The 15,000-nt window shown below is 41.4% G+C and overlaps 1 protein-coding gene across 2 annotated transcripts in view; it reads right to left on the bottom strand.

Moving 5' to 3' along the window:
• The window catches only part of fgf12b (fibroblast growth factor 12b), a 59,569-nt gene that overhangs the window by 41,997 nt on the left and 2,572 nt on the right, over positions 1-15,000 (bottom strand). The window contains exon 1 of one of the 2 annotated variants that reach the window (XM_052106683.1): positions 8,037-8,326. The exons of the other annotated variant lie outside the window; for it this stretch is intronic. Coding sequence (XP_051962643.1) covers positions 8,037-8,142 — 106 coding nt within the window. The 5' untranslated portion in view covers positions 8,143-8,326. Of the gene's footprint in view, positions 1-8,036; positions 8,327-15,000 lie in introns of those variants that run through there. 2 annotated transcript variants of the gene reach the window in all.

Here is a 15,000-nt window from a genome sequence, read left to right as displayed (position 1 = left end):
CTTCTGCACAATTAGGCTAAACATTCTGTATTGTATGTACAATCCCCCAAAAAACAAAAAAGCTGCACAAACCCCTAACAATGCTGATCTACCACCAAGTCTTGTGTACTGCTGCTGCTCCGAAGAGCCATGTGCACCTAGCGTATGCTAGCTTGGCCGAATGGCGTAATGCTAATGAACTAAACCTCTGTGTCAACAGACTTCAACGGCTAGTGGCCTGACTCAAAATTAAAGGTCGACCCATATATTGGATTTACAGGTTAATCAGGGCCGAAGGTTGCACACAACAGTTAGTTCCGGTCCTCGAATATGATTGGATGAGAGACGTTCCATGAGCACTGATGGTCTCCACCATCAGCACTCGGACGCTTCAATGTGTGGGAATCACTCCGCTTGTGTTCGTGCTGTTCTAAACTAAAGTGTAAGAGTATGTGTTATGGAGTAGTGCATATGTGTTATGGAGTAGTGCATATGTGTTATGGAGTAGTGTATATGTGTTATGGAGTAGTGCATATGTGTTATGGAGTAGTGTATATGTGTTATGGAGTAGTGTATATGTGTTATGGAGTAGTGCATATGTGTTATGGAGTAGTGCATATGTGTTATGGAGTAGTGCATATGTGTTTTGGAGTAGTGCATATGTGTTTTGGAGTAGTGCATATGTGTTATGGAGTAGTGCATATGTGTTATGGAGTAGTGCATATGTGTTTTGGAGTAGTGCATATGTGTTATGGAGTAGTGCATATGTGTTATGGAGTAGTGCATATGTGTTTTGGAGTAGTGCATATGTGTTTTGGAGTAGTGCATATGTGTTATGGAGTAGTGCATATGTGTTTTGGAGTAGTGCATATGTGTTATGGAGTAGTGCATATGTGTTTTGGAGTAGTGCATATGTGTTATGGAGTAGTGCATATGTGTTATGGAGTAGTGTATATGTGTTATGGAGTAGTGCATATGTGTTATGGAGTAGTGTATATGTGTTATGGAGTAGTGCATATGTGTTATGGAGTAGTGCATATGTGTTATGGAGTAGTGTATATGTGTTATGGAGTAGTGCATATGTGTTATGGAGTAGTGTATATGTGTTATGGAGTAGTGCATATGTGTTATGGGGTAGTGCATAACACTTTTGGAGTAGTGCATATGTGTTATGGGGTAGTGCATATGTGTTATGGAGTAGTGCATATGTGTTATGGAGTAGTGCATATGTGTTTTGGAGTAGTGCATATGTGTTTTGGAGTAGTGCATATGTGTTATGGGGTAGTGCATATGTGTTTTGGAGTAGTGCATATGTGTTTTGGAGTAGTGCATATGTGTTTTGGAGTAGTGCATATGTGTTATGGGGTAGTGTATATGTGTTTTGGAGTAGTGCATATGTGTTTTGGAGTAGTGCATATGTGTTATGGGGTAGTGCATATGTGTTTTGGAGTAGTGCATATGTGTTATGGAGTAGTGCATATGTGTTTTGGAGTAGTGCATATGTGTTATGGAGTAGTGCATATGTGTTATGGAGTAGTGCATATGTGTTATGGAGTAGTGCATATGTGTTATGGGGTAGTGCATATGTGTTATGAAGTAGTGCATATGTGTTATGGGGTAGTGCATATGTGTTATGGGGTAGTGCATATGTGTTATGGGGTAGTGCATGTGTGTTATGGGGTAGTGCATATGTGTTATGGAGTAGTGCATATGTGTTATGGAGTAGTGCATATGTGTTATGGGGTAGTGCATGTGTGTTATGGAGTAGTGCATATGTGTTATGGAGTAGTGCATATGTGTTATGGGGTAGTGCATATGTGTTATGGGGTAGTGCATATGTGTTATGGGGTAGTGCATACGTGTTATGGAGTAGTGCATATGTGTTATGGAGTAGTGCATATGTGTTATGGAGTAGTGCATATGTGTTATGGGGTAGTGCATATGTGTTATGGGGTAGTGCATATGTGTTATGGGGTAGTGCATATGTGTTATGGGGTAGTGCATGTGTGTTATGGGGTAGTGCATGTGTGTTATGGGGTAGTGCATGTGTGTTATGGAGTAGTGCATATGTGTTATGGAGTAGTGCATATGTGTTATGGGGTAGTGCATATGTGTTATGGGGTAGTGCATGTGTGTTATGGGGTAGTGCATATGTGTTATGGAGTAGTGCATATGTGTTATGGAGTAGTGCATATGTGTTATGGGGTAGTGCATATGTGTTATGGGGTAGTGTATATGTGTTATGGAGTAATGCATATGTGTTATGGGGTAGTGCATATGTGTTATGGAGTAGTGCATATGTGTTATGGAGTAGTGCATATGTGTTATGGAGTAATGCATATGTGTTATGGGGTAGTGCATATGTGTTATGGAGTAATGCATATGTGTTATGGGGTAGTGCATATGTGTTATGGAGTAATGCATATGTGTTTTGGAGTAGTGCATATGTGTTATGGAGTAGTGCATATGTGTTATGGAGTAGTGCATATGTGTTATGGAGTAGTGCATATGTGTTATGGAGTAATGCATATGTGTTATGGGGTAGTGCATATGTGTTATGGAGTAATGCATATGTGTTATGGGGTAGTGCATATGTGTTATGGGGTAGTGCATATGTGTTATGGAGTAGTGCATATGTGTTATGGAGTAGTGCATATGTGTTATGGGGTAGTATGGGGTAGTGCATATGTGTTATGGAGTAGTATGGGGTAGTGCATATGTGTTATGGAGTAGTATGGGGTAGTGCATATGTGTTATGGAGTAGTGCATATGTGTTATGGAGTAGTGCATATGTGTTATGGAGTAGTGCATATGTGTTATGGAGTAGTGCATAGGAGTAGTGCATATGTGTTATGGAGTAGTGCATATGTGTTATGGGGTAGTGCATATGTGTTATGGAGTAGTGCATATGTGTTATGGAGTAGTGCATATGTGTTATGGGGTAGTGCATATGTGTTATGGAGTAGTGCATATGTGTTATGGAGTAGTGTATATGTGTTATGGGGTAGTGCATATGTGTTATGGAGTAGTGTATATGTGTTATGGGGTAGTGCATATGTGTTATGGAGTAGTCCATATGTGTTATGGAGTAATGCATATGTGTTATGGAGTAGTGCATATGTGTTATGGGGTAGTGCATATGTGTTATGGAGTAGTGTATATGTGTTATGGGGTAGTGCATATGTGTTATGGAGTAGTGCATATGTGTTATGGGGTAGTGCATATGTGTTATGGGGTAGTGCATATGTGTTATGGAGTAGTGCATATGTGTTATGGAGTAGTGTATATGTGTTATGGAGTAGTGCATATGTGTTATGGAGTAGTGCATATGTGTTATGGGGTAGTGCATATGTGTTATGGGGTAGTGCATGTGTGTTATGGAGTAGTGCATATGTGTTATGGAGTAGTGTATATGTGTTATGGGGTAGTGCATATGTGTTATGGAGTAGTGTATATGTGTTATGGGGTAGTGCATATGTGTTATGGAGTAGTGCATATGTGTTATGGGGTAGTGCATATGTGTTATGGGGTAGTGCATATGTGTTATGGAGTAGTGCATATGTGTTATGGAGTAGTGTATATGTGTTATGGAGTAGTGCATATGTGTTATGGGGTAGTGCATATGTGTTATGAGGTAGTGCATATGTGTTATGAGGTAGTGCATATGTGTTATGGAGTAGTGCATATGTGTTATGGGGTAGTGCATATGTGTTATGGGGTAGTGCATATGTGTTATGGAGTAGTGCATATGTGTTATGGAGTAGTGTATATGTGTTATGGAGTAGTGCATATGTGTTATGGGGTAGTGCATATGTGTTATGGGGTAGTGCATGTGTGTTATGGAGTAGTGCATATGTGTTATGGAGTAGTGTATATGTGTTATGGGGTAGTGCATATGTGTTATGGAGTAGTGTATATGTGTTATGGAGTAGTGCATATGTGTTATGGGGTAGTGCATATGTGTTATGAGGTAGTGCATACAGTGAGGAAAATAAGTATTTGAACACCCTGCTATTTTGCAAGTTCTCCCACTTAGAAATCATGGAGGGGTCTGAAATTGTCATCGTAGGTTCATGTCCACTGTGAGAGACATAATCTAAAAAAAAAAATCCAGAAATCACAATATATGATTTTTTAACTATTTATTTGTATGATACAGCTGCAAATAAGTATTTGAACACCTGTCTATCAGCTAGAATTCTGACCCTCAAAGACCTGTTATTCTGCCTTTAAAATGTCCACCTCCACTCCATTTATTATCCTAAATTAGATGCACCTGTTTGAGGTCGTTAGCTGCATAAAGACACCTGTCCACCCCATACAATCAGTAAGAATCCAACTACTAACATGGCCAAGACCAAAGAGCTGTCCAAAGACACTAGAGACAAAATTGTACACCTCCACAAGGCTGGAAAGGGCTACGGGGAAATTGCCAAGCAGCTTGGTGAAAAAAGGTCCACTGTTGGAGCAATCATTAGAAAATGGAAGAAGCTAAACATGACTGTCAATCTCCCTCGGACTGGGGCTCCATGCAAGATCTCACCTCGTGGGGTCTCAATGATCCTAAGAAAGGTGAGAAATCAGCCCGGAACTACACGGAAGGAGCTGGTCAATGACCTGAAAAGAGCTGGGACCACCGTTTCCAAGGTTACTGTTGGTAATACACTAAGACGTCATGGTTTGAAATCATGCATGGCACTGAAGGTTCCCCTGCTTAAACCAGCACATGTCAAGGCCCGTCTTAAGTTTGCCAATGACCATTTGGATGATCCAGAGGAGTCATGGGAGAAAGTCATGTGGTCAGATGAGACCAAAATAGAACTTTTTGGTCATAATTCCACTAACCGTGTTTGGAGGAAGAAGAATGATGAGTACCATCCCAAGAACACCATCCCTACTGTGAAGCATGGGGGTGGTAGCATCATGCTTTGGGGGTGTTTTTCTGCACATGGGACAGGGCTGACTGCACTGTATTAAGGAGAGGATGACCGGGGCCATGTATTGCGAGATTTTGGGGAACAACCTCCTTCCCTCAGTTAGAGCATTGAAGATGGGTCGAGGCTGGGTCTTCCAACATGACAATGACCCGAAGCACACAGCCAGGATAACCAAGGAGTGGCTCTGTAAGAAGCATATCATGGTTCTGTACGTGGCCTAGCCAGTCTCCAGACCTAAACCCAATAGAGAATCTTTGGAGGGAGCTCAAACTCTGTGTTTCTCAGCGACAGCCCAGAAACCTGACTGATCTAGAGAAGATCTGTGTGGAGGAGTGGGCCAAAATCCCTCCTGCAGTGTGTGCAAACCTGGTGAAAAACTACAGGAAACGTTTGACCTCTGTAATTGCAAACAAAGGCTACTGTACCAAATATTAACATTGATTTTCTCAGGTGTTCAAATACTTATTTGCAGCTGTATCATACAAATAAATAGTTAAAAAATCATACATTGTGATTTCTGGATTTTTTTTTTTAGATTATGTCTCTCACAGTGGACATGCACCTACGATGACAATTTCAGACCCCTCCATGATTTCTAAGTGGGAGAACTTGCAAAATAGCAGGGTGTTCAAATACTTATTTTCCTCACTGTATGTGTTATGGGGTAGTGCATATGTGTTATGGAGTAGTGTATATGTGTTATGGAGTAGTGTATATGTGTTATGGAGTAGTGCATATGTGTTATGGGGTAGTGCATATGTGTTATGGAGTAGTGCATATGTGTTATGGAGTAGTGTATATGTGTTATGGAGTAGTGCATATGTGTTATGGAGTAGTGTATATGTGTTATGGAGTAGTGCATATGTGTTATGGAGTAGTGTATATGTGTTATGGAGTAGTGCATATGTGTTATGGGGTAGTGCATATGTGTTATGGGGTAGTGCACATGTGTTATGGGGTAGTGCATATGTGTTATGGGGTAGTGCATATGTGTTATGGAGTAGTGCATATGTGTTATGGAGTAGTGTATATGTGTTATGGGGTAGTGCATATGTGTTATGGAGTAGTGTATATGTGTTATGGAGTAGTGTATATGTGTTATGGAGTAGTGCATATGTGTTATGGGGTAGTGCATATGTGTTATGGAGTAGTGCATATGTGTTATGGAGTAGTGTATATGTGTTATGGAGTAGTGCATATGTGTTATGGAGTAGTGTATATGTGTTATGGAGTAGTGCATATGTGTTATGGGGTAGTGCATATGTGTTATGAGGTAGTGTATATGTGTTATGGGGTAGTGCATATGTGTTATGGAGTAGTGTATATGTGTTATGGAGTAGTGCATATGTGTTATGGAGTAGTGCATATGTGTTATGGGGTAGTGTATATGTGTTATGGAGTAGTGCATATGTGTTATGGAGTAGTGTATATGTGTTATGGGGTAGTGCATATGTGTTATGGAGTAGTGTATATGTGTTATGGAGTAGTATGGGGTAGTGCATATGTGTTATGGAGTAGTATGGGGTAGTGCATATGTGTTATGGAGTAGTGTATATGTGTTATGGGGTAGTGCATATGTGTTATGGAGTAGTGTATATGTGTTATGGAGTAGTATGGGGTAGTGCATATGTGTTATGGAGTAGTATGGAGTAGTGCATATGTGTTATGGAGTAGTGTATATGTGTTATGGGGTAGTGCATATGTGTTATGGAGTAGTGTATATGTGTTATGGAGTAGTATGGGGTAGTGCATATGTGTTATGGAGTAGTGCATATGTGTTATGGAGTAGTGTATATGTGTTATGGAGTAGTGCATATGTGTTATGGAGTAGTGCATGTGTGTTATGGAGTAGTGCATATTTGTTATGGAGTAGTGTATATTTGTTATGGAGTAGTGCATATGTGTTATGGAGTAGTGTATATGTGTTATGGAGTAGTGCATATGTGTTATGGAGTAGTGCATGTGTGTTATGGAGTAGTGCATATGTGTTATGGAGTAGTGTATATGTGTTATGGAGTAGTGTATATGTGTTATGGGGTAGTGCATGTGTGTTATGGAGTAGTGCATATTTGTTATGGGGTAGTGCATATGTGTTATGGGGTAGTGCATATGTGTTATGGGGTAGTGCATATGTGTTATGGGGTAGTGCATATGTGTTATGGGGTAGTGCATATGTGTTATGGGGTAGTGCATATGTGTTATGGGGTAGTGCATATGTGTTATGGGGTAGTGCATATGTGTTATGGGGTAGTGCATATGTGTTATGGGGTAGTGCATATGTGTTATGGGGTAGTGCATATGCATATGGACAGATTATAAGTCAAAGGACCTATCAGCTTACATCATGTGATTGACAACACATCCAGGGCTCGACAATAAGAACTGCCCGATGACCCGGGGCTAGTGTGAGAAAGCCAGTGCTGCATTTATAACATTAGTGCAAGCAAACAAAAAGTGAGAGAGCGCAACAATTACATTGAGCGAACAAATTATTCTAACCGACAATTGAGCGCGATTCTATTTTGCTCACAAATTACGATTACGAAAGCAAACATGTTTTTTAGAATAACATACACTGTTGAATCACACACAATAACACTTTTACAAGCAAGTTAACACACACACCAAAAAAGCCTTGAATTTACACGATTTAATCATGTACATTGCTTCCACATGAATCAATTATGTTACATCAACATGTTTTTTTCCTCTTGGTTTAGCTCATAATTCTTTGTCAGAAAACATCATTTGTAAACGTAATTGCAACATAAAGGGAATAAAGTTCCAATTTTAAATGCCTTAAAAAGTTGATATCTTCAGTTTTACATAACATTTACTCATATAAGTTATAAGGTTACAGTATGTTAGTTAGCTAACTTTTAAATAGCAATAGCATACACTAGCATGCTTAATGCTAAGTAGTACTTGCTCCTTGAGTAAAGCATCTTATTTGACTTACAACACTATTAAAACACTATTTTCTCATCTTGCTCACAAATGCATAGAATTAACACTGTCCCTGTATATTTCATGTTGTTTTTAACACTACTGTACAGCCACAGAACGACAACAAACATATTACCGCCGCTGTCACTTTATAATGACTTTATAGAGACTGACCAGGTTCGGTGCTGACGGTCTTCATCGGTCCTTCAGCTTCATCCTCATCCTCTCCTTTACTGCCGTGAGACAGCAGTCGACGAAACAGACTACAATAACGTGTCATTACCTCTCACACACATACACACACGAGATCTGTCCGTTTAAGTGTGTGTGAACCACTGTTTAAAACTCGGTGTGTTTGATATCTCAATGCCTAACTCACAGAAACATCTTTCTGCTCTGTTTCTCAGTCTGCATGCAAATCATCGAATGAGTGACTGCCTGTGTAACTGAAATTTGCCTGTGCAAATGTGTGTTAGAGGGGGACCTTGTGTGTGTAATAGAGACGTGTGTGTGGTGTGCAGAGTTCATGCGTGTTTGTTACTGTTTGTGTGTGTCGCTATGTTGGGAATAGAATACTAGCACACTGCTTTATGCATATACAGTGGTGAGAATTCCCTTTGGAATTACCTGCATTTATGTATAAATGTGTCTTAAAATCTTGTTTGATCTTCATCTAAGTTACAATAATGAACAAACACAATCTGTTTGAACTAATTACACACAAATTATTGTTTTGTACATATTGAATGCATCATTCAAACATTCACAGTGTAGGTTGGAAAAAGTATGTGAACCCCTAGGCTAATGACGCCAACAAAAGCTAATTAGAGTCAGGCGATTAATGAAACGAGATTGGAGGTGTGGGTTAGAGCTACTTTGACTTATAAAAAGCACTCAAACATTTTGAGTTTGCTATTCAGCAAGACATGTCTACTGATGTGGGCCATGCCTCGTAAAATAAGAGATCTCAGAAGAACTGTTGATTTGCATAAAGCTGGAAATTGTTACAAAGTTATCTGGAAGAGTTTAGATATTCATCTGTCCACAGCTATACAAACTGTCTATCAATAGAGATGATTTAGTACTATAGGTACTCTCTCTAGAAGTGGCCGTCCAGCCAAGATGATTTAGTACTATAGGTACTCTCTCTAGAAGTGGCCGTCCAGCCAAGATGATTTAGTACTATAGGTACTCTCTCTAGAAGTGGCCGTCTAGTCAAGATGATTTAGTACTATAGGTACTCTCTCTAGAAGTGGCCGTCCAGCCAAGATGATTTAGTACTATAGGTACTCTCTCTAGAAGTGGCCGTCCAGCCAAGATGATTTAGTACTATAGGTACTCTCTCTAGAAGTGGCCGTCCAGCCAAGATGACTTAGTACTATAGGTACTCTCTCTAGAAGTGGCCGTCCAGCCAAGATGATTTAGTACTATAGGTACTCTCTCTAGAAGTGGCCGTCCAGCCAAGATGATTTAGTACTATAGGTACTCTCTCTAGAAGTGGTCGTCCAGCCAAGATGATTTAGTGCTATAGGTACTCTCTCTAGAAGTGGCCGTCTAGTCAAGATGATTTAGTACTATAGGTACTCTCTCTAGAAGTGGCCGTCTAGTCAAGATGATTTAGTACTATAGGTACTCTCTCTAAAAGTGGCCGTCCAGCCAAGATGATTTAGTACTATAGGTACTCTCTCTAGAGGTGGCCGTCAAGCCAAGATGACTTAGATGAACTAGTTGAGCTAGTTGCTGCCAATCAAAGATCGACCTGTTATTAAATCCAAGGGTTCACTTACTTTTTACACAACACTGTGAATGTTTAATGGGATGTGTTCATTAAAGACATTAAAGATTATATGGTTTGTGTGTTGTTAGCTCAATACTTGTGACTTTGATGAAGATGAGATCACATTTTATGACCAATTAAAGCAAAACTCCAAAGGGTTCACATAGTTTTTCTTGCCACTGTAGCACAGTATATGGTTTGAAATCTAAAACTACTATGAACTGTATTTTGCTAATGCTTTTCTAGGTTTTATGCATGAGCTTCTATGACCTCATAATAATTGAGAGATTGCACAGAATATTTTGTTACACTGAAGGACCATTTAAAATGAACTAGCGTAGGCGTAAAACCAGCCAAATAATAAGTCAAAACGGAGATGTTTAAAACCATCGCTGAAACAATGTTCATCAAACTGGAAATGTCTATAGAAAGTTTGTATGTGTCTATTATCACAAATGTCATAATTCTCTATAATTGTGATTATAACTGCCACATACACAGACAAATGCACTTCTCTAACCATGATCCAGCAAAAGCATTTAAGCTCGTCTGTAAGTGACACCAGCGCTAGAAATGGGATCTTCAGTTCGCGCATACGTATTAGAGCCGATAGTGTCTATTTTAAGACTGTAAGTTAGTGTTACTGAGAGAGAGAGAGAGAGAGAGAGAGAGCTATTTATAATGCTGTTTACAGACAGAAAGTGCTGTGCATGAGCATTCTTTTACACACACGAAGAGAGCTTGAATTGATAAGAGGTCAAGGTTAGAATGTATCTGTAAAGGTGTGTTTTTGGAAGAATGTGTGTCGTCATGGAAAATAATCTGTAAAAATCTGTTTGTGTGTGTCTCTGTGTGTGAGTGTGTGTGTGTGTGTGTGGGTGGGTGTGTGTGAGTCTCTGTGTGTGAGTGTGTGTGTGTGTGTGTGAGTGTGTGTGTGGGTGTGTGTGAGTCTCTGTGTGTGAGTGTGAGTGTGAGTGTGTGTGTGTGTGTGTGTGTGGGTGTGTGTGAGTCTCTGTGTGTGAGTGTGTGTGTGTGTGTGAGTGTGTGTGAGTGTGAGTGTGTATGTGTGTGTGTGTGTGTGTGTGTGTGTGAGTGTGTGTCTGTGTGTGTGTATGTATCTGTGTGTCTCTGTGTGTGTGTGTGTGTCTGTGTGTGAGTGAGTGAGTGTGTGTCTGTGTGTGTCTGTGTTTGTGTGTGAGTGAGAGTGTGTGTTTGTGTGTGTGCCTGTGTCTGTGTGTGTGTGTCTGTGTGTGTATGTGTGTGTGTGCGTCTCTGTGTGTGTGTGTGTCTGTGTGTCTCTGTGTGAGTGAGTGTGTGTGTGTCTGTGTTTGTGTGTGAGTGTGTATGTGTGTGTGTCTGTGTGTGTGTGTGAGTGTGTGCCTGTGTCTGTGTCTGTGTGTGTGTGTCTGTGTGTATGTGTGTGTGTGTGTGTGTGTGAGTGTGTGTGTGTTTGTGTGTGAATGTGTGTGTGTGAGTGTGTGTGTAAGTGTGTGTGTGTGTGTGTATGTATCTGTGTTTGTGTGTGTGTGTCTGTGTGTAAGTGTGTGTGTTTGTGTGCGTCTGTGTGTGTGTGTGTGTGTGTGTGTGTCTGTGTGTGTGTGTGTGTGTATGTGTTTGTGTGTAATAACTTAATAACTCATGCAATGCTGCTAATGTATCTGTTGTTGTAGTTGATCAGCAGGGGACAGTCTGTTCACTTGACCTCAAGTTACTCCAGGGACACCGTCCTTTAAAGAGCACCTATTATGTGCCTAATTTTGCTTTAAATGTTTCATACAATAGAGTTACATGCATCCAAGTTCAAAAAACACTTTCATTTGCTCATAATTTAAATTGCAGCGTTACCTTTTTTTACCCAGTGTCATTCTAAACTCCTCCTTTCAGAGAGCATACTCTGCTCTGATTGGTCAGATGTCCCAGTCTGTTGTGATTGGTCTATCAGCTTAGTGTAGTGTTTGCGAGTGGGTCAAAACTGTTCGTGAGCAGCCAATGAAGACCAGAGGTGGGTTTTGTGTTACCAAATGACGTAGGCTAGTACAGGAAGTGTCTGGAATTACTAACAACTCGTTTCAGGTGTTCAGAATCGATTCTATCTTTATGGGAGTCAATTACTCCATTTAACTTTTTACATTCACAAACAGCGATATAACGCACTACATGAAAGGTAATATTTGAAAAAACATAATAAGTGCTCTTTAAATAGCCCCTCGTGACATTGGTGCATTCAAGCGAAAACTCATTATGTTTATCTAAAAGCAGGTCCTCCACAGTGATAGTGACAACAGAACACAACACAACTGCACAGAAAACAGAGAACATGTCCGAAGAGTTTGTTGTTGAAGAATTGATGCATTTCTATGCCCAGCCTTATTATTTTGAACGGAGTATTCGTAAATCAAATAGAAACATAGAGGAGCTACAGGCAGCCACAGTCACACCGTGTCCTGACGGACAGACATTCCCGTCTACTCCATCTCACGGTTTCATTGAGGACCCCGTTCAATAAAAGTCTTCGACTACAATCTTGTAGACGTTTAGGACGTTCTGTTCTCTGGTTAGTGTGCAGCTGTGTTGTGTTTTCTATCACTGGTGGTCCTGTTGAAGCAAAAGAAATGTTTTTGCTTGAACGCCCGACCTCGATAATTGTTGCTCTCGTGCAAGGAGCTCTAAAGCTCTCGTGCGGACTCGTGAACGCGCAACAGATCAACCAAACCTTATCGCATGCTTTGGCAACAATCATGAGTCTCATGAATAATTAATTAGACTTCTGAATTATACTTTTGTGTTCTTTTGAGGCTTGAAGAGGTGGTCACCATAAACTGCCATTGTATGACATCACTGAGCACAATTTCTCCCTTTGTGTTCAGATTTAATCTTATGAACCTTGTACATACACTTGGTCAAATCCAGCGGCTAGTTCCTCCTAAGAAGAGCTCATTTTATCAACCTGATACCAGGAAAGTTCATAGAAGCCAAACAATCATTTTGGAGCTTGCTGCTTTGAGAACGTTCTTGATTTAGACTGTAAAACAAGATATTTGCATTGATTCTCTCCTTAAGCTACAGGTACCACAGACACATTGAGACAGTGTTTAGCCTTGTTGTCTCGCTGTCTGATATTAGAGCCAAAATCAATGGCAAACATCACCCACCTAACTCTCTCATTACACAAACACACACAAACACTGACATTCGCCATCAAACCTTCCGTATGTGTTCATATGTGTATCACTTTTCTATTAAAAGAATCATATCTATATACTGTTGTGACAGGGCGGGGCGGGTCGTGATCATACACACCCGGTCCCTTATCAGGCTAATCAAGCCTCCGAGAGGGATAAAGGCCGACTGCGGAGGATTGTGCGTGAGAGAGAGATAGTTTACGGACATGTCCGTCATGTGTGTGTGTGTGTCTGTGAAGTTTATCATTAAAACTATTATTTATATTGTCAAGCCGGTTCTCGCCGCCTCCTTTCCATTGACTGCTTTACACTGGTGCCGAAATCTGGGAAGGAGGAAGGATACGCCGTAGTAGAGTTCTCGCCACTACCGTCCACCCCAGCGGAGCAGCCGCGGCCATCTGCCGGGGGACGAGGAGCCCGGGCGCCTGGATGCGGACGACGGCCGCCGACCGCGAGGGGAGAAGGGGCTCCTAACCGACCGCCTGGAGCGGTCAGGGCCGCTGTCAGGGGCGCAGGAGTCCCCTACCAGCCGCTGAAACGCGCCGGGGTCTGAGACCGCCGGCCGCGAGCGGGGAGGGGCTCGCTGCCGACCGCCTGGAGCGGGAGAACCGCTGCCAGTGGTGGGGGAGACCCCTTCTGTTCCCATGAACGCGGCGGGGCGTTCCGTCCGCCAGGGGCTGGAGGTCTGCCTCCGATCCGCCCGGAGAGGCGCGGCTGTCGTCCGTTAGAGGGTGGAGGAGTGGCCGAGGAACAAGCTACGGCGTATCGGAGAACTGGCGAGTAAGAGCTTTTTTTTAATCTCTCTCAAAATGTATTGAAGTCACATTACAAACGTCTGAAAGTCATTGCATTAATTAGCAAAACATCAAAGTGTCAGAAAACTCAGCACAAGAACATTTACTTAAAGGTGCATTCAGGCTAATTTAAAACGTTTTACACTTTAACGAACGAATTGTGTTTTTGCGAAGCGTGATCACTCGCATGAGATGAAGACTGTACTCGTAAAAGTTCACCCTTCAATGTCTGTCCCCATGTTGAAATGACATGTGTCTGTGGTACCTGCCGTGTTTCACTAAACGAGTCGTCGCGCTCATCGTGTGCCGCCTGTGTAGATGCGCATGTCTACGCTTAGCGCAGTGTTCGGTGATGCGAAGAGCCAAAAGAAACCAATGGAACTTATTTATCATGCTTTAGCAGCGGAGACAACGGGAGATTCGGTAGCTGCACTGCCGAAGAATCGAAAAAGGGTCTGAAGCAAGAAGACAGAAAACTAGCGTAAACAATCGTTACGGCATACACAAAGTGGAACGATTTGATGACAGAGAAAAACGCGAGTAGTGATGCCGATGTTGCTTCCTTTTTTGTTGGACATTATTAATTGTTTAGACCTGTCTCTACAATAGTAGGGCTGCAACTAACGATTATTTTTATAATCGACTAATCTAACGATTATTAGAACGATTATTCGACTATTATTGCAATGATTAATCGTTAGCTCTTAACCGAGTCCTTTTCTGCCTATCGCGGCGCCAATTTGTGGTCCGTTCTACATAACACGGCGGCTCATTTGAACTTATCACGGCCCATTCGGCACGTTTCACGGACAACCCAATGGACCACTCGATTCTCCCGATTGCCAGTCCGCCCCTGATCGGCCCCAAAGTGCGTCGGCCCCGGGAAAATGCCCAGTATGCCAGATTACCAGTCCAACCCTGACTGTACATGAGCTTCACATATCTGCCTTTAAACCCTGCAAAAATTGGCCCCATTCCTTCCATAGTAAGTGCCTCACTGTAACCTCGACTTTTACTTTTTTAAAGAGAAGGAGGGATGAGTCAAAATCTATTTTTGGGGTAATCAAATTTGTCCAAATACATTTGGGGTCACTGTATCTACTGCACACACACACACACGCACACACATACAAACACACACACACACACTGCTACATATCTGTTTAAGAGTGACTCAAATGACACAAATCACAATAGTACAAAGTATTATTATATATCACATCTTAAGCATACTTAAACACACACACTCAGTACTCCATTAACATTTGTGTGCTGTGAAGTGAAAGTGTGTTACCCGTCCCGAATGTTAATCATTTATAATGCAAGAATAACATTAAACTTTAACAACAGACACACACAACACATACAGGCTTAACATGCCAACC

Source organism: Xyrauchen texanus, chromosome 36 (assembly GCF_025860055.1).
Source record: "Xyrauchen texanus isolate HMW12.3.18 chromosome 36, RBS_HiC_50CHRs, whole genome shotgun sequence".
Lineage (NCBI taxonomy): Eukaryota > Metazoa > Chordata > Actinopteri > Cypriniformes > Catostomidae > Xyrauchen > Xyrauchen texanus.
This window is presented reverse-complemented; position numbering and strand designations above follow the sequence as displayed.